Raw genomic sequence first — 26,978 nt, forward strand, 5'->3', positions numbered from 1 at the left:
GCTTGTGGAGACAATGTCTGGTTCAGTCCTTAAGCACGTGTTGTAGCAGCTCGTCATGAAATACAGCACACTTGCTCTGAATTTTTCTCTGAACTCCCAAGAGTAGCCCCACGGAAAGGGACCAGGGGTCCTGGCTGATGGCAAGCTGAATCTGAGCCAGCAGTGCCCTGGCAGCCAGGAGGGCCAACCCTGTCCTGGGGGGCATCAGGCACAGCATGGCCAGCCAGGCAAGGGAGGGGATTGTCCTGCTCTGCACTGGGTCAGCCTCACCTCGAGTGCTGGGGGCAGTTTTGGGTGCCACAATATAGGAAGGATACAAAGCTATTAGAGAGTGTCCAAAGGAGGGCAATGAAGATGTGAGGGCCTTGAGAAAAGCTGTATGAGGAGTGGCTGAGGTCACTTGGTCACTGTTCAGCCTGGAGCAGACTGAGGGGAGACCTCACTGCAGTTACAACTTTCTTGTGAGGAGGAGTGGTAGACACTGATTTTGTTTGTAGTGATCAGTGACAGGACCCAAGGAAATGGCATGAAGTTGTCAGGGGAGGTTCAGGTTAGATATTAGAAAGAGATTCTTCATCCAGAGGGTGAATGAGACTGGATTAGGCTTCATGGGGAAATGATTACAGGACCAAGCCTGCCAGAGTTCAAGAAGCATTTGTACAATGCTCTCAGGTACATGTGACTCTGTGTGGGGCCAGGAGTAGGACTCAATGATCCTTGTGGGTCCCTTCCAACTCAGGACAACCTATAATACAATAAACTCCACAGACCAGTCCCAACTTGAGTAAAAACTCAATTTTAAAAACTCCTGATTTTTACTTGCAGCTGCCACCAGATGTTTGAAATGTTTGTAAGGTTGAAGGCAGTCTTAGTACAAAGCATGTGCCTTCCCAGCGTGGGAAACAGACAAGAGAAGCCTTCTTTCATGCATATCTGCCTTTCTATTACTGCCTCCTCCACTGTTCAATGATTCCTCCCCCAGGTGCTGGATTCAGACAAGCCCTTAAAGTGGCAAGAAATTATACTACCGTGTGGGAGAAGCAGAAGTCCCAGTGGGTGTCACCCAGAGGGTACTGGATCCACAACCTTAGCTGTCTTCCTGACTCACCCAACAGCTCTATACAGATGTATAATGACACAAGAGGAAGGTCTGAGAATAGTGAAATTTTGCAGATGAAAATTTGTGGGTGAGACGGACTGCTATTCCCCTAACATTGACCTTAGGTTGGCCATTGGTCCTATTGTAGCTACTCACCTCAAAATGCTTTTTGTAGTAAATGATACCACATGGGCCCACCAACACAAGCAAACCACTTGTGCATATCCCTAAACCACAAAAACCAGGGATAACGAAGATCTCCTATTTCCCTACCACTGCCTGGCTTGAGGCCTTGAAGTGGGACCTTCAGTTAAGACAGACAGATACTGAATCTGAAGAACAGAGCCAGTCACAGGCTGAGGATGTGCTGGTCATCTACCAAGAAGTCTCTACAGAGTTCCCAGAAGCTCTCACCAAAGGGAGAATTTTTATTCCATCTTCTTCTACCTTCTTGTCACTGACACTGATGATTGTGCCCTTTTCCCTTGAAGTTTCATCTTAAAGTTTCCATAAATATCTTTCTTGATCATTCATTCCTTGTCAGGTGGGTGAACTGAGAGAATCCTCCTTCTTTTTATGTGGGAGCAGAGAAAGATTTTCCACTGCAGTTTCTCATTTGGCATGAAGTGAAGGCAGCACCTCCAGCTCCTTCTCAGTGGCTCAGTACAAGGGCTCCCAACTACTCCCACACTGCAGACCTCCTGCAGACACACCTTGGCACTCCCTCATGGTCTAGGCAGCATCAAATTCCTTGTCTCATCTTCTGTGTCCTTCTCTTGGCACCACAAGTCTTGCCCCACAGGCTACAGTGTGGTGCCATCTTTGTCACCTATTCAGTGCACAAAACTTGACAGGTTAGGCTTTTTCAGTAGGAACCAAGACCTAGCCTTTCTGCCTACACAGCCAAAAATAAACCAAGATCACCTTTGTACCACTCTGTCAACAAGAGCCCCTCTGCTGACTTCCTAACATTGACAGAAATTCTGATGTACTGACAGACTTCTAAAGAGCCAGGACAACTCTGGAGGAGACAGACAGCCCTTTGCATCCATTCCCTAATGGGAACTGGAAAAGCTTTCACCAATAAGTTCACCTTCTCCCAAGAAGCAGGTCTAGGAAGCCAAGAGCAACACAGTGTACGGGCTGGAATCTCTCCAGCTCCTAGCAGTTTCTCTGATCTAAAAACCACGCTGCAGCAATACCAGCCTGCCTCCAAAACAGACAGCTGCAAAGAAACTTTTGCTCTTGCTTAGGTCCTGCACGGAGCAAATCCAACCTCAGCCCAGAATGCCTGTGTATGTCCAGGGCAGTGAGTCCCAAGGAGAAAGGGGTCCACCTAGTGCAGTCAGAGCAGTACTGCCAGAACCGCGGGCAGAGCACAGCACACATGCGAGCTGCACAGCAACGCTGCAAGTGACACTGGTGGGCACCAAAGCCTTGTGCTCAGCACAGTCCCTCGGAGCGAGAGGCAAACCCTCTGCAAGGGGCAGCACCCCTCGTGGACACCACCTGCTCCATCTACTGCATCGGCACAGCGCAAGTGTAGGCAAGTGGAACCTGGCAAGCTGAACAGACAGCACATTTACATTCAGCAAGAACACTAATCCAAGATGAAGCCTGCATGTTTACAGGGGCTGAAGGCTGACTTTAGTCCAGGGAAGAAAAACCTTGGTATCTGCTGGCTTGCTACCTCTCCAGCACTACTGCTACACTTTTATTTCCCATAAAAGATCTCAAAAGAGACTTGACCTAGGTCAGTCTGTGTGAAATGGATCAAGAATAGATCTTCCTGGTTCAGACAGTAACTCCTCTGGCCTACTTTTAGCTATCCCAGCTGAAAGAAATTGATTTTATCTAACGTATTCTACCTAGACAAGCTTTAAGGTCTTACACTTTTCAAAGGCAATTCTGGCTAACACCACCTTCAAGATTTGGAAGCATAAAGCCCTGAAGGGGCTTAGACGAGTCTTTTAACCACATCCTTTTAGTTCCTTTACAAAATGTGACAGCTCTTTCTGGTACCAACATTACTAGGCAGAGGTTGTTGGCTACAGGAAATGGAAAGGGCTAAACTAAAAGAGCCACTGCTCCACATCTTATCCGCATGCATCCCCACGTGACAAAGTCAGAACAGATCATATATGAGCTCCTGTAACATCTGCTGATGCAACTGCAACTAGCTGGCTATCAGCTTGGAGCACTAGAAATAAATAGACAAAACAGAGCTGAACACTACTAAATAGTTTAAAAAGGCTTTTAGGAAGCTTAACAAAAAATGCCTGTGGCATGGTCTTGAAGAGCTCATAGTTTGCCATAGGCGGTTCCCTTGAGACCAAAGTCATGCAGTGCTCCCACACTCACGTGAAAGATAAAAGTCTTAAACAATTTGGTTATGATCAGATAAAACACAAAAGAGGGAACAAAAATAGCTTCCCCTTCTCTCCTTTCATCCAGAAGCAGGTGAATCACTGACTTAAAAGACATCTAGTGGCAGATAAAAAACTGTAGAAAATTACTAATTGAAAGGTGTTATTCTGGAAACTTCTAGACTTCCCATTCCATGGGAGTCATAGAAAGGAGTGGAGCAATTCCAGTCTTTCATCAAACCATGTACGTTAGACAGAGACCAAATGGTAAACCAAGTTATGGAAAAGCTTCCCAGACAACTGTAAGTCAAAAGGACTTGTGAAGCTTTAAGCAGTACTCCTGCTCTCCTCTATCACCTTAACCTCCCTTCCTGCTGGCAAGAGCAGGCAGCAACCACACTATGAAACCTGAGAGTCCATATGACCTAAAATTCCAAGTCAGGCTGAAATAGTACTGGAGCATAGAGAGCTGTGTATTTTATTTATATATATATATATATATATATATATATATATACACGGTTTTTCTTCTTTTTATATATAAAAGACACAAGCTACTAATTCTTCCTACCTCATTTTTTTTTGTTTCACTTACTCTGAACAAGTAAAAACCATCATCCCAGAAACTTACAGCAAAGCCACCATAGGTTCCTGGGACCAAAAGAATCCTGTTCAGCAAGAAAAAAGAAACTTATCTGGAAAAGCCACTCTAAGCCTGGCAGTGGAGAGTCAGCAGTACATGTGAGAAAGACTCCATGTCCCATTTGTTTGGAAGATAAGGAATAAGCAACACTAGCCTGAAAGAACCCAGATCCTACCTGTATGTAAATGCACAAGCACTACCAATCAACCTCATATACTTTTTTTAGTAAGACCTTTCAATAAACACACACATATATATATACACACAGCCTTCTCTTGCAGAGACAGTTAAGTAGTTCCACAATCAGGATAGGGCAGGCAGTCAGCACCACCTGGCCAGTGGTTCACAAGGCGCTGAAGATGCTCCTGTGTGCATGCTCACGGTTACTTCATCGTTTCTGAAGGGAAGGCCAGGAAGTCTTGGAGACAGGCTCAGTGCAAACACACACACAGCTGCAGTATTGTGTTACAGCTGTGTCACAGGGTAAGGGAGATGAGAGGGACCAGCAGGGAAAAGAACAAACATAAACCCTCTGGAGACTGCCAAAAGTGTCTGCTAACAGTGTCCATCCAAGGTAAGTCGAGTCAGAATTTGACAGAGAAGGAAGTCCCACATGAGCAACCCTTCTCTGCCTGGGGGTTGCTCACCACCTGGAAGGAGCTTCGGATCAGCTCTTGGCTGAAATCCACCATGGATCCTTTCACAAAGGCCAGGCTGTCCGCATCCACAACCACACGGGCACCACCTTGTTCAAACACCCTGCAAAAAAAAAGCAGCATATTTACCTATTAACTATGCCAAAAACTTTACAGTGAAGAACAACCTCAGCATGCTCCTTATCTCACAGGCTTCTTCTCTTCAATGCAAGACACTATCATCTCACGCATACCCCTCCTGCCATTTTTGCCAAGAACAGTAACACCTGACCACCAAAATGTCCTTTGTCCTTGCCTGTCATCAGGATTGATAACTGTGTCCAAGGAAAACTTGTACTGAAAGCCAGAGCAGCCACCTCCTTCCACCTGCAGCCTGAGAAACTCTGATCCTTCTGCAATCTCCAGCAGCCTCTGCAAATAAATAAAAAGAAGAGGATTTAAAGGCCTGCTGAACAAACTAGCGAACACTCAAACGTCTCCACTGCGTGACGGCAGGGCAGGCAGGGTGGAAACCCTCCCAGAGACACCAGACTCCTCCCAGGGTCCCCACCTTCACGCAGCTCTCGCTGAGGAAGATCTGTCCTTCGCTGGGGCCGCTCTCCGTCGGGCCCGGCTCGGAGAATGACGACGCCCAGCGCAGCAGGGAGCCAGCTGGGCGGGCAGGGCCGGCCGGGGGTCTCGGCAGCGCTCGGCCTGGGCACGGTGAAGCGGAGCACCGGCTGCCTCGGGAAGAAGGGAGAGGGGGCGCCTCAGAGGGGTCCGCGCCGCCGGAGCGGGCGGCGGGCCCGGCCCCTGCAGCCACCACCCCCTGCCGCGCAGCGGGGACGTTCTGTGCCCCCGAGGGAGGGTCCAGGGGGCCGAGTGCCCAAGGGAACGGTACCTCGTCCGGCCGCCCAGCGCCAACATCCACCACCACCGCAGGGCCGCCGGCGCCGCCATGCCAGCCCAGCCCCGCCCCGCCGCCATGGCGGAAGTGCGGCCGCGCCCACAGCGGGGCGGCGCCGGGGCGGCCGCGGCGGTGCCTCTGGAGGTACCGCTGGCCCTCCTCGGGCAGTGCTCGGCTGCGGGGCCCGCTTACAGCCGCTCAAAGGCACGAAGCTGCTGTTCGCTTTTCGGGGTGTTCGCAGCCAAGAAGCAGTGCAGAGTAATAAAATAAACAGTGAGCGCTGTCCGTCCGCGCATGCTTGTCCCGGCATTAAACGTAAGGTTATCCTGAGCAGAACCCAGAGAAGCATCAAGGTGCCGCCAGGGGAGTTGGGTTTTAGGGATCTTTGAAAAGCAAACACGGGGGGTTTAGGGATTCTCTCTGATTCCGCCTTTTCTGGTTAGTTCTCCTTTATCAGGTGGAGGCCAGTCTTCCCTAGCCGGAGCTCTTGCTCGGCCTCACAGCCGCGCTCCCCTCGCCTCTCACCGCAGCAAGGGTGGCAGGCGGCCCCGGCCGCGGCCCCGGAGGGCTCGCCCGACTCCAGGCAGGCCCTACGGCCAGCCGGGGCACGTTGGCCTCCCACGGTGGTTTAAGCTCCTCCTGGTCGTTTGCCGTGTGATAGTGGCCTGGCGGGTCGATCACGGAGCGCATGTGGTTAAAAGAGTCTTTATCTCTGTTCCTCATGTGCTTCTGGGGGAGGAATCCTGTTCCTCAGCCCCAGCCAGGCCTGTGGAGCGTCATACAGTGACTGTGTGAAAGACTGGTGGAAGAAAACCTGTCATCCCAGCAGGAGGGGGTGATTTACTGTCAGAGGACTTCAGGACCTTGTCACAGTTTGCTTTCTCACCATCCTGCTCCAAGCAAAGTGATTCTTCTGTAACCACGGGCTTCTGCTTTCTGTTCCAGCCTGAGCATGTAAATAAAGACTGGTTTGAGCTGTTTAATTTTGCCTACTCTTGTGTTAGCTCTAATGATGCTAGGATAAAGCCAGGAAAGTACCACAGGCACGGTCCTAGCAGGAGTGGTACTAATGCAGGCACCTGCAATAGTTCATGAATCCTCATCAGGCATATTGGAACACTGAATGTTTAAATAAAAACATATTGGTGTGTTTCTTGGTTATTATCAATGTGGCATCCCTGACAACTGACAAGCTGACAATTTTGGAGGAGGGAATGAAAACCTCAGAGAAAAGACACGGAGGAATCATGCCTGATTTCTTTCCGTATTGCATTAGCTTTCTTTCTCACTGCTGTAGGGTGTATTAGATTGATCTTCCTGCATTTCTCCATGTTGTGGCTGTATTCACTGTGAACGCTTCTTGGAGAATGGATGTAGCCCCAAAAAAACGCTTACTTTGGAGTTACCTTCATTTTTACTGTGTTAAAGTGACAGAAAGGTGTTAAGTGACAGAAGTGTGGCAAGCAGCTTCAAGGGCCTTTGGGACATTGTGAAATGATTACTGCAGACTGAAAGAATGAGGAAAAGGCCAACTAGCATCACTCACAGTTAATATAATTAATAATCTGCTGTATGAGGAGAGACTCATGTTCTGGGGACAACTTTTTGGTGTGACAAGGGGAGGTGGGGGTAATTAAGGAGAACAGCTATTCCCTTGCATCTCTTTATCACTGGCCATTTTTTCCTTCAGTCAGCTATGTGGTGCAGGGATGGTTGGTTGCTTTTTTTTCACAGAGTTACAGTCTAGTTTTTCTTCCTTCTTGGGTTCTGATTTTGTTGGTCATCTTGTTTCTGATAGGTAGACATAATGTGTTTTTAAGTTTGTGCTTTGATTTTCTGTTATTCTGGTTTGTGGTGTCTTGGTTTGGGGAGTTCCTTTAGCTCCCTTGAAGCACAGTGTACTGAAGAGATTTATCTGGGAGTTGAATTTTCTAGATATTTTGCTCATTTCTCCTCTGCAATATGATGCTAAAATCATCTTGTATCTATTTTGAAGGGAAACAAAACTTGTTTCAGTGCTTCAGAAACTGATGATAATAAAACCTCTGGCGTGGTGTTGAATGCAAGAGTGGATGTGATGAATTTAAATGTGAATTCTGACAATCTGTAGCAAAAGGAGCATGTTCTGGCTGAGAGAACAGTTAAATTGATTAGTCTCTGCATGTGGGTTTTCTTGAGAACCTGCCTGCTGTATTCACTGACACTGTATTGCCTGCAAGCACATCTATTTACTGAGCTGCAAGTGCTGTGCTGTTGGAGGGATTTGGATTAATCAGGTGTAGATAGCTGATGAAGTGGAACTTCAGGCTTTTTTCTTGTGTAATAGAGTTGATTGAACTACAAAAATTAACAAGTCCAGTATCAGTCTTGCTGGAGAGAATTTGTCTGCTAGCTTTCTTAGCCTTTTCCACTGGTGTTTCTGCACTGCAGCATAAGCTCTCTGTGATGTTGGTAATCTGAAAGGACCTCCATACGCAAAATAATGAGATCAGCCTGAAGTTGATTTGAATATTTCTTTAGCAATTTTTGGCTCCAAGGGAACCTGGAGGTTTATGCCTGTTATCAGATGTCACAGGGGGCATGTGCCTAAAAGCAAGGTCTGTTTGGCCCAAGATGCTTGTGCTGCCCTGGGGAATTTAAGCTTTAGTAATGTTATTGCAAAACTGACACCATAGTAATGTATAATATCAGCTAAAAACCTTGGGCAGAAGGTTTCTGCTTCTTTCTTCTGTAAAGGCCTTGGCTGTGGATTTACAGACTTACACTTATTAGGCTTTTTACTACTCCAGTTCAGGGTGTGGGGAGGGGAAATGTTAATTTTGATCCTAGATGCAATGATTTTTAGTTCAAAGGCTTTGAAATATGTGTTGACTTATATGTACATAGTCACTGCCATTGTGTAAAAGCATCTGTGAAGCAAAGATACGTGGTGAGTTGTTTCACAGGGGGGCATCCTGATTAAATGGACTGTGGAATTTGCTCCCAAGCAAATTCCAAGCATTGCTTATCCTGTGAATGTGTGACAGCACTTTATGGTGTTGCTCTGACTTGACTGCAGTTCTGTTACCAGCAGTCAGATAGGCAGCTGTGTTTATCTTCTGTAAGACTGGAGGGATGGGGATAAGGGAAGCCTTTTGAAGGGCATGCTTTCCATGTGCAAGGAAAAGCCTTTATCTGGGTCAGTTATAAAGTGTGCTAGGTAGTGTTAAATACATGGCTTAGCCTCAACAGGGTTTTTTTGAGGATGGTGTGGGGTTTTTTGTTTGTTTGTTTCTTTTTGGGGTGTTTTGTTGTTGTTGTTGTTGTTGTTTTAATAGGGCTTTGGTAAGTATCCTGCTATGCATGTGTCTGGAAACTGAATGCTTATTTGAAATCTAAAAAAAAAACCCAACAAACAACAAAAAAAACCCCACCAAAAACAACATTAAAAAGCCCCCACTCCTTTCTGATGTGACACCCTTTGCAGAGGGTGTGAGCAAAGCGTGGGGTGCACCTCTGAGTCACTTGTCTGCACAGCTGCAGCCGAGCAGGCAGCACCTCACTGGACAGAGGTCTGAAGCGGGGACGCTGTGTCAGCTCTGCCACGTTCCTACCAAATCAGCACTCACGTGCCTCTCTGCTGTGTTCTAACATGACCCCAGAAAGGCTAAAATTTGCTACCATATGAAATTGGTGAAAAGTTGTAAACTTCAGCCTGGGTCAAACGATTTCTGAAGTGTCATCTGGTTTGCCTTGGCATCCACAGCACAAAGCTGGGAGTATCTAGCAATTCATGAGTCTGAGAAACAGAACTGACGTGTGTGTGCTCTGTGAAAGGTGGCAGACACGCCAGGTACACGGCAGATGTAACTCTTGGCACTCATGTTACGCAAACAGCTTTCAACATGCAGAACAGGAGGCATGGGATATGTACGAACAAGGCACGGACGAGTCTACTACAGCAGCTTCGTGGGCGTAATGTTTTATCCCCTTTCAGTAGGGGCAGCAAAAGAGCTTCCCGGTCCGTGGCACTGCCGGTGTCTGAGCCTGACCTCCGGCTGCTGCCTTTGACACTGACTGTCCCGGGACAGCCCGAGAGTGGGGATGTCCAGTGGCAGCGCTTTTGGAGACGGCGTCAGTCTGTTTGTCCAAGGGTTGTAGTTCCAGCACACCATCACCACTCCCGGGCTGTCCTGTCCTGCCCTGTCACGATGCCTCTCCCACCGCCGAGCAGCCTTGTCCTCGGCCACAGGGGCGGGCTGTCCCTGCCCCGGGCCACTCCCGGCTCCGGCCCGGCCCCGCGGGCGGGGCCCGTCCCAGCGGACCGGCGGGCGGGGCCGCCGCGCTCATGTGACACCGCGGAGCCGCCGCCGCCGCCGCCGTGCCCTCTGCCGCTCCCGCCGCTCCCGCCGCCGCCATGGTGCCGTCCCCGCTCGCCCTGCTCCTGGCGCTGGGCGCCGCCGCCACCGCCCTGGCCGAGCCCCTCCGCTTCGTTGACTGCGGTGAGTGGCTCCGGCTCTCGGCCGCGGGGCAGCCGGAGGAGAGCAGCCGGCGGAGACGGCCCGGTAATCCCGACTCTTCCTTGCAGGTTCCATAGACGGCAGCATCCAGGAGGTGAACGTGAGCCCCTGCCCCACTCAGCCCTGCCTGCTCCACAAGGGGACATCCTACAGCATCAACGTCACCTTCGCCAGCAGTAAGGAGCACATCCCCAGCGGGAATGGGCAGGGGCAGGTGGTCCCCTCTGTGTCCCGCTCCTGGGAAAGGAGAAGCGCGGCTGGAGAAGGATCTGGGGGGGAGGAAGAGTGTCCCTTAGTTGTGTTCTTGCAGCCTCTGGGATATGTGAAGGGCACGTGTGGTATACGTGTGTTCTCCGTGTTTTGCAGAGATCGAGAGCCAGGGCAGTAAAGCAAGGGTGTACGGGGAGATGCTGCACGTGGACATACCCTTCCCTATTCCTGAGCCTGATGGATGCAAGTCCGGGATCCAGTGCCCCATTCAGAAGGGCCATTCCTACAGCTACCTGAATAAACTGCCTGTGAAGAGCGAGTACCCCAGTGTAAGTATGCAGGCAGCTGGTCAGCTTCTCAGCTACTGCCTGTACTGGAGTAGTCTTGCCACCTGCCTTTAAGGGAAGATGCCTTCTTCTGTTCTGGTGAGACAGAGTAGACTCCATAGACAGTCTGTGCTCTTTTTGCTATATGACTCTAGTTTCAAGTTCCCACTTTGGGACAGGCCCAGGCAAAGGAAGCAGCCTAGCTCCAACTGCTGAGAAGCAGCTTCAGCTGCTCCAGTGTCTTCCTGTGCTGTGCTTCCCACCAGAGCCTGCTCCATGCAGCTGAATGCTCCCATACTGGGTGTGCTTGACTCTGGAGTGCAGTTCAGCTAGGGATGCTGCAGGGTGTTTACACTCTGCTTTCACAGGGAGTGGGAATGCAAGTGCAGTGTGTGGAGGTCTCCTGTGTCATGTAGCTGGGCGCTCTCCATCCACAGATGTGCTCCAGGAAGCAGTGCATGAGCCTGGCCCACCTACTGCACACAAGGGCAAGGCCCCAGCTCTGTCCTCTTTGTGCAGAGCTCCCAGGACCTCCTTGTTCCACACAAGTGATAACTTCTCTCCTCATGCTCTTGCCTTAAGATTTCCTGATTGTTCTTATTTCCCTCTACTTCTCTCTCTTTCAGATTAAACTGATTGTGAAGTGGGAGCTGGTAGACGACCAGGACCAGATGTTGTTCTGCTGGAAGATACCAGTGCAGATTACCAGCTGAGGAGCTCTGGCATTAGTAGGGCTTGGGGAGGGGAAAACCAGAAACAACACAGGCCAAATTCTTTTATATAATAAATATTTCTTACTGCTTCCTTCAGAGCTCTGCAGCCTCTGAGCAGCCAGCACTGTGTTCCTTGCAAGATCAGCCCCTGGCAGTGCTCTTACTGTGTTTAGGTGACACCCCTGGGGTGCTCTCCTAGCAGCCCAAAGGGGAGCAGTGTCTACTGCAGGAGTGACTGAGCATCATCCTCCAGCTGCTCTGTGGAGGCACTTTATCTGTTAGACATGGAGCTGTCTGTCCTCACAAAAGAATTTCTCAGTGATGAACCTGGCTGTTGTCTGAGCTGCTACCTGATAACCCTTCAGTGCCTCTTTTAGAATGCCAGCTGCATCCACCCTCCCGTGTTTCTCCTGCTCTGTTGTGATTGGGATGCTCCTGGGACCTGCATTTGCTCTCCATGCAGCTGAAGCAGAGGGAAGGAGAGGAGTCTGTCTTTCCCTGAGCTGACAGCCTGCTATGTCCTGGGCTTTTGCTCAAACCAGCAGGACTCCAGCTGGGAAAACTTCCTTTTTGTGGATGCAAAGCCAAATGGTGTTCAATGTCTCTGCAGGGATGATTCTTTCTCTAACCAATGGTTTGCACTACTACTAACTTGGAGCTGCTGTGAGCTCCTGAATCTCTTTTTATAACTTTCCTTTTAATAAAGGCTAGACAAAATCTGCCTGCGTTGTATTCTGTGAGTGAAGAGGATCAGGAGGAAAAGCAAAGTAGCCTAAGCACCCAGAGTGGCTGGTCTTCTTAGCTGAAGGCATGAATAGAGGTGGTATGCTGGCCTAAGTGTGGGTGACTTGGAAGCAGCCAAACATCTGTGTTGCTGGTATCCAGCTGGCAACATCTGGCTGTGCTCCTGCCTTGCTAATCCTATGCAGGCTTGTAATTGTGCAAAGACTCCCTGAAGAGGTGGTGGCATAGAACATAGCCTTGCTTGCTGCAGCATAGGTAAAGGTCTTCATACTGAGGGCTCTGGGGCTGGAAAAACAGCTCCCAGGGCTGCCATAGAGCCCTTACCAACTGCAATAACCTGTACTTTCTCACGTGGGAACTGCAGCCCCCTTGTGTGAGAACAAGACAGAGTGTGAACAGCTACAACTTCTGTGCTGTCTGCAGAGACTGGAGTTGGCTCCTGCCACTGGTGCTGGGCTGGGGATTTGGCCTGGCAAAGCTCTCTATTCTGGTTTGGTTTCAGCTGAGAGGGCTAAGAATTGGCTTACAAGTGGGATGGCTCTGCCCTTGGCAGAGGCAAGACAAGCACAGTTCTGACAAGCCCCAGTGTCTTGAGCCACAGGGGCCCAAAATAAATGTTTTATTTAACAACATGAGAGAAGTTTCCAGCAGACTCAGTTAAAAAAAATAACCACCAACAACTTTACAGAAAGGAAGCTGGACCTGCTCCCCCTCCCCCTGCCCAGCCAGCATGGGGAACAAAATACAGGGCTGAAGGCCACAGGGAGCGCTGGCCCTGAGGCTTCCAGGCCTCTTTCCCATGCCCCACGGTTAGGCAGCAGCTCTAGAAAGCTGGGGTGGAACTCCCATCTTAAGCTCCGGCCTGGGGGCTGGATGCTTCACAAGGAGTGGGGCCAGCACCCGCAGTGTGGGTAAGGCTTGTCACTAGGTCAGTGCAGCAGTGGCAGGGAGATGAACCCCCTTTCTTGGCAGGGTGAGGGGGACAGGCAGGGGCTGTGTGGCAAGGGAAGGTGTCCTGTGAGCCTCCACGACACAGGGCAATGTGACAGGTGCCGAGGGCTGGGGTGGGCTCTGCTGCAGGAAGAGCAGGGGCTGGCAGGGCCAGGAGGGGGGGCAGAGGCTGGGAGCTCAGCCCTGACCTATAGAGAGAGGTGGTGGGGAAGCTGTGCACTTCGAAGGCAAAGGAACAAAGAGCCTCGAAGCACCCACAGCCATGGGAGGCCCTTCTCTGTGCTCCCAGGTCCCAGAGCCACGCGCAGGGGAGCACCCTCACCCCTGCTCTCCTAGGGCTACGCAGCTGCTGGGTTCTGGGCTGTCTGGGGCACGCAGTGGTGTGACCGGGCCAGGGCCACGTAGCCTGGCAAGCATTGGCAGCGGTAGGAGCCCTCTGTGTTCTCGCAGGTGCCACCTCGGCACAGGGGCTCAGGGTTGCCCACTTCCTCACATTCGTTGATATCTGCAAGGAGAACGATTGGGCTGAGCTGGTGGCACAGTGAGTAGTCCCAGCCCACACCCACAGCCATCTCCTTGTGCCCCTGCCATCGCCCCTGGCCCTCCCACACAGGTTCTGCCTGCCCTGTCTCCCAGTCAGTACCTTCAGGATGTCCACAGTGACCCCACCAGCCTCCCATGCCCTCAGATATCTGCAGAGCATCTGTAGTATCCGAGGGTGTTATCCCCAGTGTCCTTCAGCACAGTACTGACCCCTGCCCCATGTACACCAGACAAGAGCCCCTCCAAGCTCTGCAGTTGGGTGACACCCCTGGTTAGCAGCTTTTGGCTAACAAGTTATAACAGCCTAAGATCTGGGGAAAAGGCCACTTCTAGCCTTGGAAAATGCCCTTTTCTGCTCCAGCAAGGTCAACCAGGCTAATGATGGTGGCCCTGAGAGGCTGGTTATCATCTCCAGGACCAAAACACAGAGGGACTTCGTGCTGCACAAACAACAGCTTATTTTATTAACCTGCAAACTGTGCCAAAGGGCTCAGTTGGCCAGTTTGTCAGGCTGGAGTGTGCATGTGAGCCCTACAGCAGCTGCCCTACTGTGACAGGTCTGCTCTGCTACATGTACTTACCCTAGAGTACATGCCTGAGATACACCAACTTGTGGTGGGGCCATGAGCAGGACAGAACACCCATGTACAACCCCCCAGAACCGTTGTTTGCACCCACAGCTGCAAACAGAGCCCAAATCCTCACCTACCAAGGCAGGCCCAACCCCTCTCATCACAAACTCCAGACTCAACCCCCACTGATCAGCAGGGAGTGGGGAGCAGCTGATGGGTTCAGCTAGCCACCCAATGGACCCTGGGAGGACCAAAGTGCTCTGCCACCCCAGGGACCTTGGATTATCTCTAGCACAGGTGGAGAGGGCCATCTGACAAAGAAAGAGTAGTGCAACCTCAGGGAGGGATGCTGCAAGCAAAAATTTAAGGGAGGTAAGAGAAAGCACAGCAGTCACAGGAGGAAGATGGAGGGGAAACATGAGAAGAGAGAGCTTGAGGAACAAGGTAGTCTTCACACACAGCCAAACCAATTGTTGAACTGACAGTGTGGACTCACACTAAACCTCAGGATCAGACATTGCCATGAACAGGATGGCTTGCTGAGAAGCCCAAGGAGAAGTTGGGCACATCAAGGGAGGGAGATGTGCTTTGCAGCCTCAGAAGCAAGGGAAAAGAAAAGCTGAAAGAGCAGACAGGCTGATCTGGCCACCAAATCGAGAGGAGAAATGAAACAAGGACACTTTAGCCCAGAGAGACCGAAAAGCCAGAAGCAACAGCATAGTGTTGCTAGCAGTCTGCACCAAGTCCTGGAGTTTGCCCGCTTGGGCAGGAGTGGGGACACACAGCCCACCTGTTGCCATAGGGAAGTGAGAGGGGAAGTGCTGCAGAAGCTGCAGGAATATTCTAAAGGCCTGAAGTCAGCAAGGTAAAAACATGGTGATGACTAAGAACCAAGCAGGAGAACTGAAAGGAAAAAAACAGGCTCCAGTGTGAAATGAGGGATAGTTAGTTCAGGATAGAAAAAGCAACAAGCAAAGGCTCCATAAATATGTTAGTAGGAAACAATGGGGAATGTCAGTCTATTTCTTATCAACAGAGAAAACAAAAGCCAGGCCAGCTGGCTGGAGCAGCTAACATGGGTTTTGTTCCAGCCATCATAAAAACACTCATGCTGATCAGACAGGGCACAGACCATGTTTGAAGTGTTTAAACAAGGGTGCAGGAGCACAGGGAGGGAAAAGTCACACTGTGATGGAGAGGTTCAACAATCAGATATGAAGCAGTTACATCCATAAAGGTTTGCTGCAATGCAAATTCATGTGCTTAATGCTGCCTGCAGTCCCTGAAAAGCTGACAGTTCTTTCTGAGATGGGAGCATAAAGAAAAGGAACAAAGGATAAATCTCATAACCATCTTCAAAAACAGAGAAGAGAAAATCCAGAATTACAGTCTGCTTACCCCTAAGCAGTTCAGGTTTGTGAGTGATTAGGTCATAACCCTCTAAAGAATAACAGGATCATTAAATAGCTGGTGCAGATCAGTTAAGGCCTGATTACGTTAAGCCAATCTGGTTCTCTTCCCTGACCTGATAACTGGCCTGTCAGATAAGGGAGAAGTGGTGGATATGATGTGCCTTGGCCATGGTGAGGATTTCAACACACTCTCACATGACACACTCAAACAGATTGAGAAAATACCCTCTAGATTAAACTGTGGCAATTGCACAATGGACCAGACAGCTGTACTCCAAAGACAATTAGCAATACCTGGCTGTTACAACAAAAAACCTTTAAAACACAGGCTGCAGTAGTCTGTCCTTACCCCTACTCCATGCAAATGTTGTCATTAAGGTAGACAAAGGAAGAATCCCCATGCTTATAAATATATGTGTGTGATACCAGACTGCAAGCACTTGGCAGGGTTCAGACTTACTCTGATATAGTAGCAGTCCAAATTCAACCAGACAAAATTCACTTAAGGCAAATGCAAAGCATTACGCCCAATGAAAGGAAAACAGTGTACAAATGCAGAAGAGGGAGTAACATCACAGGCTGTCACTTTTGCAGCTGTGCAAAATACCATGGTATAGACCATGAAGAAGCTGCGCCATTGTTTTGTACACTAAGGATGCCCTGAGTTGGAGTAAGTGCCATGCCCAAGGAAAAAGAGAGCGTCTTCATCTGCTCTGATGAGTGCCTGAGGTCTCAGCTGGCTTGGAGACAGATAATGTGAAAAGGATGGAGACATGGCATAGGGATTTAGAAGAAATGCAGAGAGATGATTTAGAAACCATGTCTCATAGGGCAGGGTGGAAAGTGAGGAATTTCACCAGGGCAGTGGAAAATGTAGAGGGCATTAATCACAGTAACAATGTCTTGTGATGTACAAGAATAGTATGAGAAGACAGGAGACATCAGCTGCTCTCGGTGATGCCCCGAGCTGCTCATACCTAGCTGCCAGCAGAAAGTGGCCGGCGGAGCTTCCACGAGGGCCCTCCCAGCCGTATGGGAAGGAATGGGAAGAGCGGGAGTGCTCCTGCTGCCGTCCCGGCTGGCACCGGCAGGGAGCAGCCGCGGCCAGGGGACGCGGGCCTCACTCACCCACGCAGGCCATGCGGGCCATGTCCAGCTGGAAGCCGTCGAAGCAGTCGCAGGTGTATCCCTCCGGGACGCGCACGCAGCGCCCGTTCTCGCAGCCGTTGAGGATCCCGCACTCCTCCGCCTGCAGCCCCTCGAAGCCCTCGTAGAGACCTGGAGGGCGGCAAGGTGGGGTCAGAGCAGGGTGAGCCTCAGCCCAGTCACAAAGGGAATATCGGGCATGCAGCAAGACAGTGACTGACCAGGACTGACTCAGAACAGCCAGGAACAGAGCTCACTCCAAGCCTGGAGCAGCCCGGGCAGGTGGGAACTACGAGGCAGTCCCCATGGACACAGTCTGGGTAGGGAGGCACTTCTCTGTGTCTCCAGTACTCACCAGTTTGGCCGGGCAGGTAGCGGGGTGGAGACCGCGCTGGGCCGTGGTGGAGAGGGCTGCCACGAAACTCACTGCTGGGTTCCCTCCGAGGGAAACCGGCGTCGGGGTTTCCGTACTCAGACTCCAGGTAGTTGTAGTAGGGGCTGGGAAGGCCATAGTGGGGGTCTTCCAAGCCCGGTCCGTACTCATACCTAGGTCTTTCTCGGAGCTCAACCCCTCTCTCGCTGTCTTCGCTGGCCCCATTACACAGGAAAGCAAAATCAGCTGCAGGTGGTGAGGAAAAGGAAGGGTCAGTCCAGCCTGGCTCAGGGTCCACTATATAACCAGAGGGTGTGCATCCACACTGGGTCAGCTGAGCCAGGCCTGCATTCAGTGCCCTCCAAAGCTGCAGTTCTGTAGTTTGTTGATTGTCAAGACTAGCTCCTGTCTGGGGCCAGCAGGTTCTTGAGCAGCAAGAACCCCAGTTCCCAGGGTGCTCCCATCCCCAGCTACCACTACCTCCTAATGTGTGCAGAAGCAGTGGGATGCACAGGGCAACTCTCCCCTTAAGTACCTTGGACTTGCTGCAAACCAATCTCAGGTACATTCTACCCACTGCTGCAGCTCAGCCCTGGAGAAGTGTGTGTGGAGTTACCCACTCCTTGGGCTGGCTCCAGCAGTGCAGAGATCTTATGCAGCAGACCTGCATGACATGACAAGTGGCAGCCCAGCCCATTCCCACCTCTGCTGGGAGATGCTTGCCCATGCCACCCAACTTACCAGAGGACCTGTGGGGACAAAGGGCACAGTTCTGGCCCCAGGCTTCGCCGAGCCGGCAGCAGCACTCAGTGTACGTGGTCTGCTGGCCATGCAGCAGGTCTTGGCAGATGTAGTCAGCAACGGTCTGCCAGCAGACATCCAGGTGGATTTCATACTCCTCTGAGGTATCTGTCAGTGACACATGCAAAGGATGCCAAGGAAATCATCCAGAAGAGTGACTGTCCATCTTGTCCCAAGAGAAATGACCATGTGCCCCAGCTCCTGCCCCCTCCCTGCCCTGGCTGCAGCCTGTGCTGGTGCTGACACACCTCAGCCAGACACCAAGTCCCCACCCGCTGCTCCCTCTTGGAGGACCCAGCCATGGGGCAGAATGTGTGGGGCAAAGGTGCTGCAGTGGGGGATCAGGCTCACCTGCCCTGCTGGAGAAATTCACACACCGGTTGCCAGTGGCATCCAGCACAAGAGGGAGGCTGCAGAAGCAGTGGTAGGAGCCTTCTGTGTTCAGACACTCGCCATTGATGCAGTACACTTCGTTCTGACACTCATCCTGATCTGCCCACACACAAGGACGGCAATGTTTCAGGCTGGCAGACATAAGCAACGTGACCCTTTCCCCTGCCCAAATGGGGACCTCATGGCCCTCAGGCCCTCCTCTCTTGTTCCCCAGGAGGGTCCCAGGAAGCCTGTTACCTAGACCTGGCCCAGCAGGGGCAAGTCTGGGTATAGCAGCACAGCTGTCCCCCCGTGTGCAGTGGGGTGCCCACTGCTCTTTGAGGCCATCTTACCAACGCACTCAAGCCTGCTGGAGTCATAGAAGTATCCTGTGCGGCAGAAGCACTTGTAGCCCGGCACCGTGTTCAAACACTGTCCATTGCGGCAGAACTCAGAGCCAAATGTCTCACACTCATCCATGTCTGAAAGAGGGATGGAGGGAGGGCAAGGGTCTCAGGAAGAAAGGTGTGCTGCGTGCTGTACCTGCAGAAAGCTGTCACAGCACCTTGCTTGGATCGCTGACAGGTCCCCGAGTAAGCCCCCCACCTCTCCCACAGGCCCCATGCTTGGAAGCAAAGGGAAAAGCACCCCCAGGTGGAGAAGGAGGAGGTATGGTGTGAGCAGGACACTCACAAATAGGAAATTCATGTGTATCTTAAGCACACAACCCCCATGGAGGTGAAGTGCCAAAGACTAAGCGAGCAGGCCACTGGGAGATCTGATCAGTAACTTGAAGAGCTGTGTCTAAATGGTCCCCATCCCTGGTTCATAATGAGAGACTTGCACCAAGAAAGAATCACTGCCAGCAATGAGGCATGACTGGAGGCAGGGGCACTTCCAGCTTAACAATACTGGCAGTCTGGGATTTCTCTCGAATGGGGAAAAGAGCAGCAGGATGTTGGCATCCCCCACGATAGGCCTGGGGAGATAGTTTTGTCAATGCATTTTCATGCAGGGTTTTACATAGTGCTCTCCCTCTTCCCCCTGGAAGAAATGAAAGAAAATGGCGCTAGTACCTGTGAAAGAGACTTTTCCTGAGAGCAGATCTTCCTGGGGAATATAGCCCTTCCCAAGGGGGCAGATCTCTTGGTACTCCACTGGCCAAGATACAGATGCCAAGAAAGAAAAGAAGCAGCTCGTTAGTGCAATCAAGGTGGAGCTGGCAGGCAGAGCACTGGCCCTGCCTGGTGTGGTGGGGCCACAGTCCTACCTGTGCCTGGGATGGGGCAGGGGTAAGTCTCACAGTTGTCACCCCAGGCTGCCCCCACTGTACAGCAGCACTCCTCCTTGGTGATGTTCTTGGCCAGGACGCTGTCACACAGGCGAACGTCACTGATGTGGTAGTAACACTGCTTGCGCTCTGCGCTGTCAGAGAGGTGGGCTGCATGTGTGTCGGAGCCCTCTAAAAGACAGCAGAGCAGGGACGGGATGGGGTCCTTGGCACCCCAACACAGCAGCCCATACCTAGGAGGTCCCAGAGCACACCCCTCACCAGCAGTGTGGCCTTCCCAGGTCCTCACTTTCAGGCTTCTCAGCTCTTCCCAGACTAAAACTTGCCCATTATCTGTGGAGGCTTGTACAGCCCTCTCAGCCCCTCACCTTTATCTCACCCCAGCCATGGCTACCATGCTCCTGCTCCAGCTGCCACCCATGCTCTATCGCAGTTACCTACTCACCCATGGCAGCTCGGGGCTTGCACTGCCCTGCCTCTGTGTCGTACTCCTCGTGGTCACTGGGGCAGAGGCACAGGAAGGATCCCTCCACATTCTCACAAAGTGCAGTTCCACACACGGCGACCATCAGCTCACACTCATTCACATCTGCCAAAGCAAAGAGCAGCAGTGGGCAGCAGGAGCCCTGCCTCTGCATGGGCAGCCTGTGCATGGTCTGCAGCACAAAGCCACCCTGCAGTAGGGAGACGAAAGCTGCTAGGGACGAGCAGAGAACTATGTTCACACTGTGGCTCAACACAAGTCTGGCAGGAGCCTCATGCCCTGCTCTCAGTGGATCCAGAGCCTGAATCCAGTTTGCTGAAATCCAGCGGGTTGCTGGGTCACAGAATCATCTAGGTTTGGAGGACTCCGGTCCAACCCCCTACTCAGTTACAGGATCCCACCAGCTGCTCAGAGCTTTTTCTTGTTGGGTCTTTAAAATCTCCAAGGATGGCAACGGAACAAACATCACAGGCAACTGTTCCACTGCCTGCCTGTCTTCACAATGAACATTTTCTTCCTTATAATACACCCTGCCTGTTCTCTACAGGCACCCATTAAAGTACCTTTCTAGCACCTTCAGTGCCTCCATCCCCAGGGACCTCCTTTCCACCTGGACAGAAAAGGGCTCCATGTTCACTGTTAAACACTCACTTTTTCAGAGCCTGGTCCTTTGCAATCCCAAAGATCTGCTGTGATAAGGGAAGGGGTTTTGACTCCATGAGCAGCCCTGTCCATGTGTGTGATTCTCAATGTGTGAGAGCAGTCCCTGTCTGTGGTCTGGGAGCCATGACACAGCAGGGATGCCAGCCTGGCATCTGCCAGTGGCTCTCCTTTACTGACTGGCAGAGTGATCCTGGCAGACTCACCAATGCAGTAGTGCCCAGAAGGTGAGCTCTCATAGCCACGGTCACAGAGGCAGCGGAAGGAGCCATCCGAGTTCTCGCAGAAGCCGTGGCTCCCGCACAGCGTCTCATTGGCACATTCATCAATGTCTGCAGCAAAGCCCAAAACAAGAATTGTCCTAGTCCCCACTTCTCTCAATGGACAATCCTACTCAGGCCCTTGGGCTCTCACCCCAAGATCTGGGACTGGGACAGGCATTCCCTCAGTGTGAGGGACTGGGTCTGGCTGCTCCAGTTACCTATGAGTGTGCACGTTAAGAGAAGCTTCTTGCAACACTGAGAGCCACAAAGAAGCCATGTGAATAGAGAAATAGGGGCAGGGCAGGAATGGGAAATTGATGGGAAGCATGGGAGGTGACTGGCAGGGGTGGCAGGGTAGCAGTTTCCTTCAGAGGTGTAAAGTGACACAGAGCCTACAAGCTCCAGCTTCTGCATGGAAGTTTTCTTGGAGCAGTTAGAACAGCTATGTGTCCACAGCCCATGGTTCCCAAGGCCAGGAGCAGCTCCACGTGCTGAGGCCGAGTCTTAGTTCGGCCCAGAGCCCAGTGGCTGGCAGCAGCTCCTCCCTACTGCAACTCTCCCTGAGCTGGGGGGAGCCTCAAAAACTGCAAAAAACCCTTTGCTCTTTCCTCTTTGCTGGAGCCTGGGCTTCAAATCCCAGACTCGCTAGCCTAGCATGCTCTGGTACCAGCAGCCTTTCCACTCACCCAGGCCTGCCAGGCAGGTGACTGGCAGTGGCCCCAGCAAGCACAGCTTACAGGGAACTGCGGTCCAGTCCCAAGCCTGGAATGGCTGTAACCTGCCCAGGACCCTCCCCAAGCGGAAAGCAGCACAATGCAGTGTCTGTTCCAGATGCCAGGAAGAGAGAAGTCTAGACGCAAGCAGGCAGCGCAGCCAAGAAAACAAATTCTCAGCATTATCTGCCTCTCCACCAGCCACACATTTCCTCCTCCTCCTCCTCCTTCTCCCCTGCGCCTCTGGCAGAGATGTCCCACAACCACCCTATTCCTGCCAGGGTGAGGGACAGGGAGACCCAGGGCTGTACTCACCAATGCAGTCACCCAAGGGGGTCCAGTGGAAGCCAGGCTGGCAGCCCATGATACAGCGGTAGGAGCCCAGGCTGTTCTGGCACCGCCATGTGCCACAGATGGCATCCCCATATTCTTTACACTCATCCACATCTGCAGGGCAGAGAGCAAGGGAATGAGCATGGTCAGATGGGGACCCTGTTTGTTCAATGCAGCACCTGGGTCCACTTCACCTGGCCAGAGGCCTTGAACCAGTGCTAGTCCTCCTTAGAAGTCACCAGCAACTTTGAGTGCTGAGAGCAGAACTGCCCTCCCCCCTGCGCTGGCTTAATTCATCTCCTCAAATTCTGGGAGGCTCATCTCCCCAGCAATGATCTCTCACCCACGCAATCATCAGTCTCCTGGGAATGTTTGAATCCATTTTCACACAGACATCTGTAGGAGCCTTCTGTGTTCAGACACTGGCCTTGTGAGCACAGGGACTTGTCTGCACATTCATCCACATCTGTGAAATCAAGACAAAAACATCAACTTGGATCTCACAGCAGGGCAGGAAGCAGATTGTGAGCACAGGGACTTGTCTGCACATTCATCCACATCTGTGAAATCAAGACAAACATCAACTTGGACCTCACAGCAGGGCAGGAAGCAGACGGCAGGACCTACGGTATGTTCCTGCCACCCTTCAATTCACCTTGGCAGCTGACTCCACCAGCCACATTTGAGAAACCAGGAGCACAAATGCAGAAGTAGGATCCTTGACTGTTGAGACATTCGCCATTGGGACTACAGATCTCACTGTTCAGGCACTCATTCACATCTGCAGAGGGAGCAGAGTTAGGACCGTGCACCCAGCCCTGGGGTACATCCTTCACCAAAGCCACATGGATTCCCTGTTCCCAGTCTCTTACAGGCAGCCTTCAAAGGGCTCCTGGCCCTTTGTTTTCTCATCATGGAAACAGGGATCTTCCCTGTCCATGGTGAGCCTGAGTTTGACTACAGCCTTATGGATGTGCCATGCATGGTGGCATCACTTGCCTTGGCACCAGTATCTTCCCTGCTGAGAAAGAACGGGGATCCAGTATGTCCTGGACCTAGAGGGCTGCATGGATGGGGTTCATACCTTCGCATATGGTGCCATTGATGAGCTCAAAGCCAGTCTGGCAGTGGCACTCATAGGAGCCCGGTGTGTTTCTGCACTCTCCCCCCAGGCACTGGACAGCAGGGTTCTCACACTCATCCACATCTGACAAGAGGAAGGGCACAGCACAGAGTGAGGCCCCAGCTCTTGCCACCACTGGAGAAGATCCCCATCCACAGAAGCATCACCCAGCTGTTGGCCTGCAAAGTGGGTTTGAGCTGTCCTCCCAGACCATGCCATCACAGTGAGAAGAGGGTAGAGACTCCCTGTTACTGGGGTGTGCAGATTCAGCGCAGACTCTTCACTCCCTTCCATCACAGGGACCAGTAAAACACTATCTCAGTACCAAGTCAGTGGTGCCCAGTGACAGGACCAAAGGCAAGGGGCACAAACAGGAGGTCCTGCCTGAACACTCTTTCTGTGACAGTGGCAGAGCACTGGCCTAGGCTGCCTAAAGACATTGTGGAGTCTCCCTTCTTGGAGATACCGAAAAACTATCTGGATGTAGTTCTGGGAAGAGCTGTTGGTGGCTCTGCTTGAGCAGTGTGTTGATGAGATGAACTCCACAGGTCCCCTCCAGCCTTAGGCATTCAGTGATTCTGTGAGCACAGGGATACTGTTAACCCCAGTGTCTGTCTCCAGCAGAACTCTGCTCTGCATACAACAACCACCAAGAGGCCAGTGCAGAGTCACAGCTGTTGACAAATCCTCTCTTCAGCCAACTGCACAAGAGCAAACATCAGTAGAGCAACACAGCACCAGCCATACCTTCCAAGACTCTGCTTTCTCACTTGCCAGACTTGTCTACAATGTCCTTCTCATGGAAGAGTTATCCAGGGGCCTACAGCAACTCTTACCCAGCTGCAGAGCTCTCCAAAAACCCTCTCTCACCCAGCTCTCCCAGGCCTTGGCCAGAATCTGCTGGCACTCTGAGGATTTTGCTCACAGCAGAGGAGAGAGGGATACCTTCCCTCGCACAGAGGGCTGCAAGATGCCAACAGACTGCCTGCAGCCCTTGAGGTAGGGGCAAGCATGGGAGAACACTTCAGTGACAGGAGATAAAGCCCTGAGACTGGCAGCTCCTGAAGGTAGGGAGAAACACTTTCCTTTTTGCAGAGCACTGACTATGCCACAGGCACAAAGAGCATCCCTCGCTACCACCTCAGGGCAGGATTCCCAGCTTTTCAGCCTCAAAGGGTTTGCAAGAAGCAGTATTATTGAATTCTTGTGGAGAGGAACCAAAATCTAGTTTATTTACAAAAAAACTATCACAAAACCCTTATCACGTTTCAAATATGAAACCTAAATCCACAGACAAGGCCACCAGCCAAGGCAGGGAGGAACATACCATCCTGCCATCAGGTCAGTGTGACCCAAACAATATCAAACCCTGATAAGATGCCCTCATGAAATGGCTGGGGCAAGGTGGCTGAGATGAGGCAGCTCATGTGAAGTCTTGGGAAAAGGGGAGGGCAGATGTTAGGCATCAAACCACGGCTCTTCCATCACACCCGAAAATCAAATGCAAAATAAGTTCATTTCACAATGGCTTTCTCAGACATCAAAACAGAGGAGAATTAAAGGGAGGAAAACTTCCCTCTCCTCCCCTCCTGGAGGCCCCCATACAGGGGGATCCTTCTGAGAGTCACATCAAAGGCAAGATTTTACATTTGCCAGCTACGTGCAGGCTGCAGGGCTCTGCAGTGCTCCAGAGATAAATTCTCAGCACGTGGCCATTCTTTAAACAAATACCTTTGCCAGCTCTGCCCTTTCCCTTCCCTTGCTCCAAACAGGGAATTTGCATCAAGCCATCTCAAGCCCAGGATATCCCCCACAGTCAGCCATCAGAGATGGAGTTTTCCTGCTTGTGCTGGGGCAGGTGAGCTGTAAAGCTGAGACTGAGCACTCTCATGTCTCAGCACTGCAACCCACACAAATCAGTGCTGCTGTTAAGTCTCTGCCAGCATATCTGGCACAGCAGAGACCTTGTTCTAAGCTTTTCCTTTTAAACAAGTCCAAGTTATATTAGGGGCTGGGGAAAAATGATGAAACCTGGGTGCTCACAGTCTCTCCATGGGCTGTGGACCCAAGGTTTCTCCTTCTGTTGAAGACCTACATTTGATATATATGCACACAGTTCTGAACTAAAAGACACACAACTCTGCCCATGTTTACAGGCCTCCTGTGCTCCTCTGGCCTTTGTCAGCATCTTCTAGATCATCATTGGTCCAGGAGTCCTTCCCCCCATCCCTTTCCTGTGTGAGCAAAATCACCTTCCTGCAAGTGAGATCTGCTCGCAGCCTTCCATGCTCTCTGCTGAACAGGAAGCTAAAGAGCTGGAAAAGGATCCTGAGACTAAAGAAGCCTTCCTGCCCCACCAGTAACCCAGCTATGGCAATGTCTCTTCCCTCATTTCCTCCAGCACCCCCTCCTCTGTTCCTGGGGAAGGGATACCTTCACACATGCTGCCATCTCTGGAGACAGCATAGCCGGTGTCACAAGACATGCAGGAATAGGAGCCCTCAGTATTGAGGCAGAGTCCGGAGGGACAGGGAGCCCGGGCTGTGCACTCATCGATGTCTGCATAAACACATGAGGGAGAGTGGGGTAAGAGGAAAAAATGCACAGCAAGCACGACCAGGGGCACATGTGCTGGGGGAACTAGCCAGCATGGTGGCCAGGACTCAGGCAGAGCCGAGTGCTTAGGGAGAGCCTAGGGAACCCTCTGGACTGAGTGTGTGACACTTCAGAGTGTCTGGACACATGGCTCTTTATTACCTTGGCAGCTCTTCCCATCAGGTGCCACCTCGTAGCCTCGGTAGCAGGAACAGCGGAAGGAGCCATCCAGGTTGACACACTGTCCATGAGCGCAAGTCCCCTCCACGAGACACTCGTCCACATCTGTGTGATACAGCAGAAGGCAACATGGCATGGCAGGGTGCTCAGGGCAGTCCCTCCACACAAGCAATATGCCCTGGCCAAAGAGGCTGGCTGACTGCAGGAGAAGGATGCTGCCTGTGCCCCTGCTCCTTTTGAGGCTTACAGGGAGCTCTGCTGTGGGGGGCAAGGGTGCTGCCCAGAGGCAGCCCAAATTTCTCACCAATACATCTTCCGTTCCTGGGCCGGTAGCCAGCCCCACAGCTGACACACTTGTAAGATCCTAGTGTATTGACACATCTCCCACTGGGGCAAGAGCTGGGATCCACGCACTCGTTGACATCTGCCAAGAAACACAGCTCCCAAAGGTAAATAGTGCAGCAGTATCCAATGTGTACTCTCCAGCTGCATCCTCAGAGTTTCCCTCCAGGGCACAGTGATACCCAATAGGAGTTGAGATGAGTTTGCTGGGGCTTAGACAAAATCTCTTACGACCCCACCTATCCCTCAGGATCCTACGCCCACATCTGAGGGCTGACATAAGTCAGCAGCAAAACTCACTGCTGCAGGGTGTTGCCAAGGCCAGGAATGTGCATGGGCAGAGAAGGGAATCAGAGAACATCTGTGCAGGGCTGTCTCATCAGAGCGTTTCATAACTATGATCAGGATGCAACCTCCAGCTCAGTTGTCCTTAAGGCAAGTGCTTTCTGGAGGCTGTGTGGGGGGAAGCAGCATTCTGTGCATGCCCTGTTTCCTGTACTGCCTCCTAAAATAGCCTCCACTCTGTGATGGAGATGAGCTACTGAGAAAGGGGAGTCTTTGATCAAGCACAACATACGTTGACAAGGGTGAAAGCTTTGAAGGGCCCAGGTCTTGCCATGTGAATGGGATACAGTGGGGATGGGTGGCCTGAGTCTCTCCAGCCTGCTCTCCCTGCAGTCCA

At 51.7% G+C, this 26,978-nt stretch overlaps 3 protein-coding genes across 7 annotated transcripts in view; 1 reads left to right on the forward strand and 2 right to left on the reverse strand.

Moving 5' to 3' along the window:
• Positions 1 to 4,311: 4,311 nt before the first annotated feature.
• ISCA2 (iron-sulfur cluster assembly 2) lies at positions 4,312 to 5,775 on the reverse strand. Its single transcript, XM_041399491.1, has 4 exons — positions 5,645 to 5,775; positions 5,315 to 5,483; positions 5,060 to 5,175; positions 4,312 to 4,867 (listed from the first exon to the last, which is right to left on the reverse strand). Exons 1-4 carry the CDS (start codon positions 5,728 to 5,730, stop codon positions 4,693 to 4,695), a joined length of 546 nt encoding a protein of 181 aa, XP_041255425.1. The 5' UTR covers positions 5,731 to 5,775; the 3' UTR covers positions 4,312 to 4,692.
• Positions 5,776 to 9,984: 4,209 nt separating this feature from the next.
• NPC2 (NPC intracellular cholesterol transporter 2) lies at positions 9,985 to 12,115 on the forward strand. The gene is made up of 4 exons (XM_041396385.1): positions 9,985 to 10,131; positions 10,218 to 10,325; positions 10,516 to 10,688; positions 11,312 to 12,115. Exons 1-4 carry the CDS (start codon positions 10,047 to 10,049, stop codon positions 11,396 to 11,398), a joined length of 453 nt encoding a protein of 150 aa, XP_041252319.1. The 5' UTR covers positions 9,985 to 10,046; the 3' UTR covers positions 11,399 to 12,115.
• A 608-nt stretch (positions 12,116 to 12,723) lies between these two features.
• The window catches only part of LTBP2 (latent transforming growth factor beta binding protein 2), a 71,731-nt gene continuing 57,476 nt past the window's right edge, over positions 12,724 to 26,978 (reverse strand). For 4 of the 5 annotated variants that reach the window (XM_041397806.1, XM_041397779.1, XM_041397789.1 and 1 more), the window contains 17 exons: positions 26,259 to 26,378; positions 25,937 to 26,059; positions 25,613 to 25,738; positions 23,141 to 23,263; positions 22,712 to 22,837; positions 22,400 to 22,522; positions 22,039 to 22,170; positions 20,954 to 21,079; positions 20,049 to 20,192; positions 19,583 to 19,774; positions 19,389 to 19,469; positions 18,666 to 18,794; positions 18,292 to 18,432; positions 17,881 to 18,048; positions 17,122 to 17,385; positions 16,749 to 16,898; positions 12,724 to 13,598 (listed from right to left, as the gene is read on the reverse strand). In XM_041397806.1, coding sequence (XP_041253740.1) covers positions 13,432 to 13,598; positions 16,749 to 16,898; positions 17,122 to 17,385; positions 17,881 to 18,048; positions 18,292 to 18,432; positions 18,666 to 18,794; positions 19,389 to 19,469; positions 19,583 to 19,774; positions 20,049 to 20,192; positions 20,954 to 21,079; positions 22,039 to 22,170; positions 22,400 to 22,522; positions 22,712 to 22,837; positions 23,141 to 23,263; positions 25,613 to 25,738; positions 25,937 to 26,059; positions 26,259 to 26,378 — 2,435 coding nt within the window. In that variant the 3' untranslated portion in view covers positions 12,724 to 13,431. The remainder of the gene's footprint in view (positions 13,599 to 16,748; positions 16,899 to 17,121; positions 17,386 to 17,880; positions 18,049 to 18,291; positions 18,433 to 18,665; positions 18,795 to 19,388; positions 19,470 to 19,582; positions 19,775 to 20,048; positions 20,193 to 20,953; positions 21,080 to 22,038; positions 22,171 to 22,399; positions 22,523 to 22,711; positions 22,838 to 23,140; positions 23,264 to 25,612; positions 25,739 to 25,936; positions 26,060 to 26,258; positions 26,379 to 26,978) is intronic. The other variant, XM_041397797.1, reaches the window with a different exon arrangement.

Source organism: Onychostruthus taczanowskii, unplaced genomic scaffold (assembly GCF_017590055.1).
Source record: "Onychostruthus taczanowskii isolate IOZ18803 unplaced genomic scaffold, ASM1759005v1 scaffold1, whole genome shotgun sequence".
NCBI classification, from domain to species: domain Eukaryota; kingdom Metazoa; phylum Chordata; class Aves; order Passeriformes; family Passeridae; genus Onychostruthus; species Onychostruthus taczanowskii.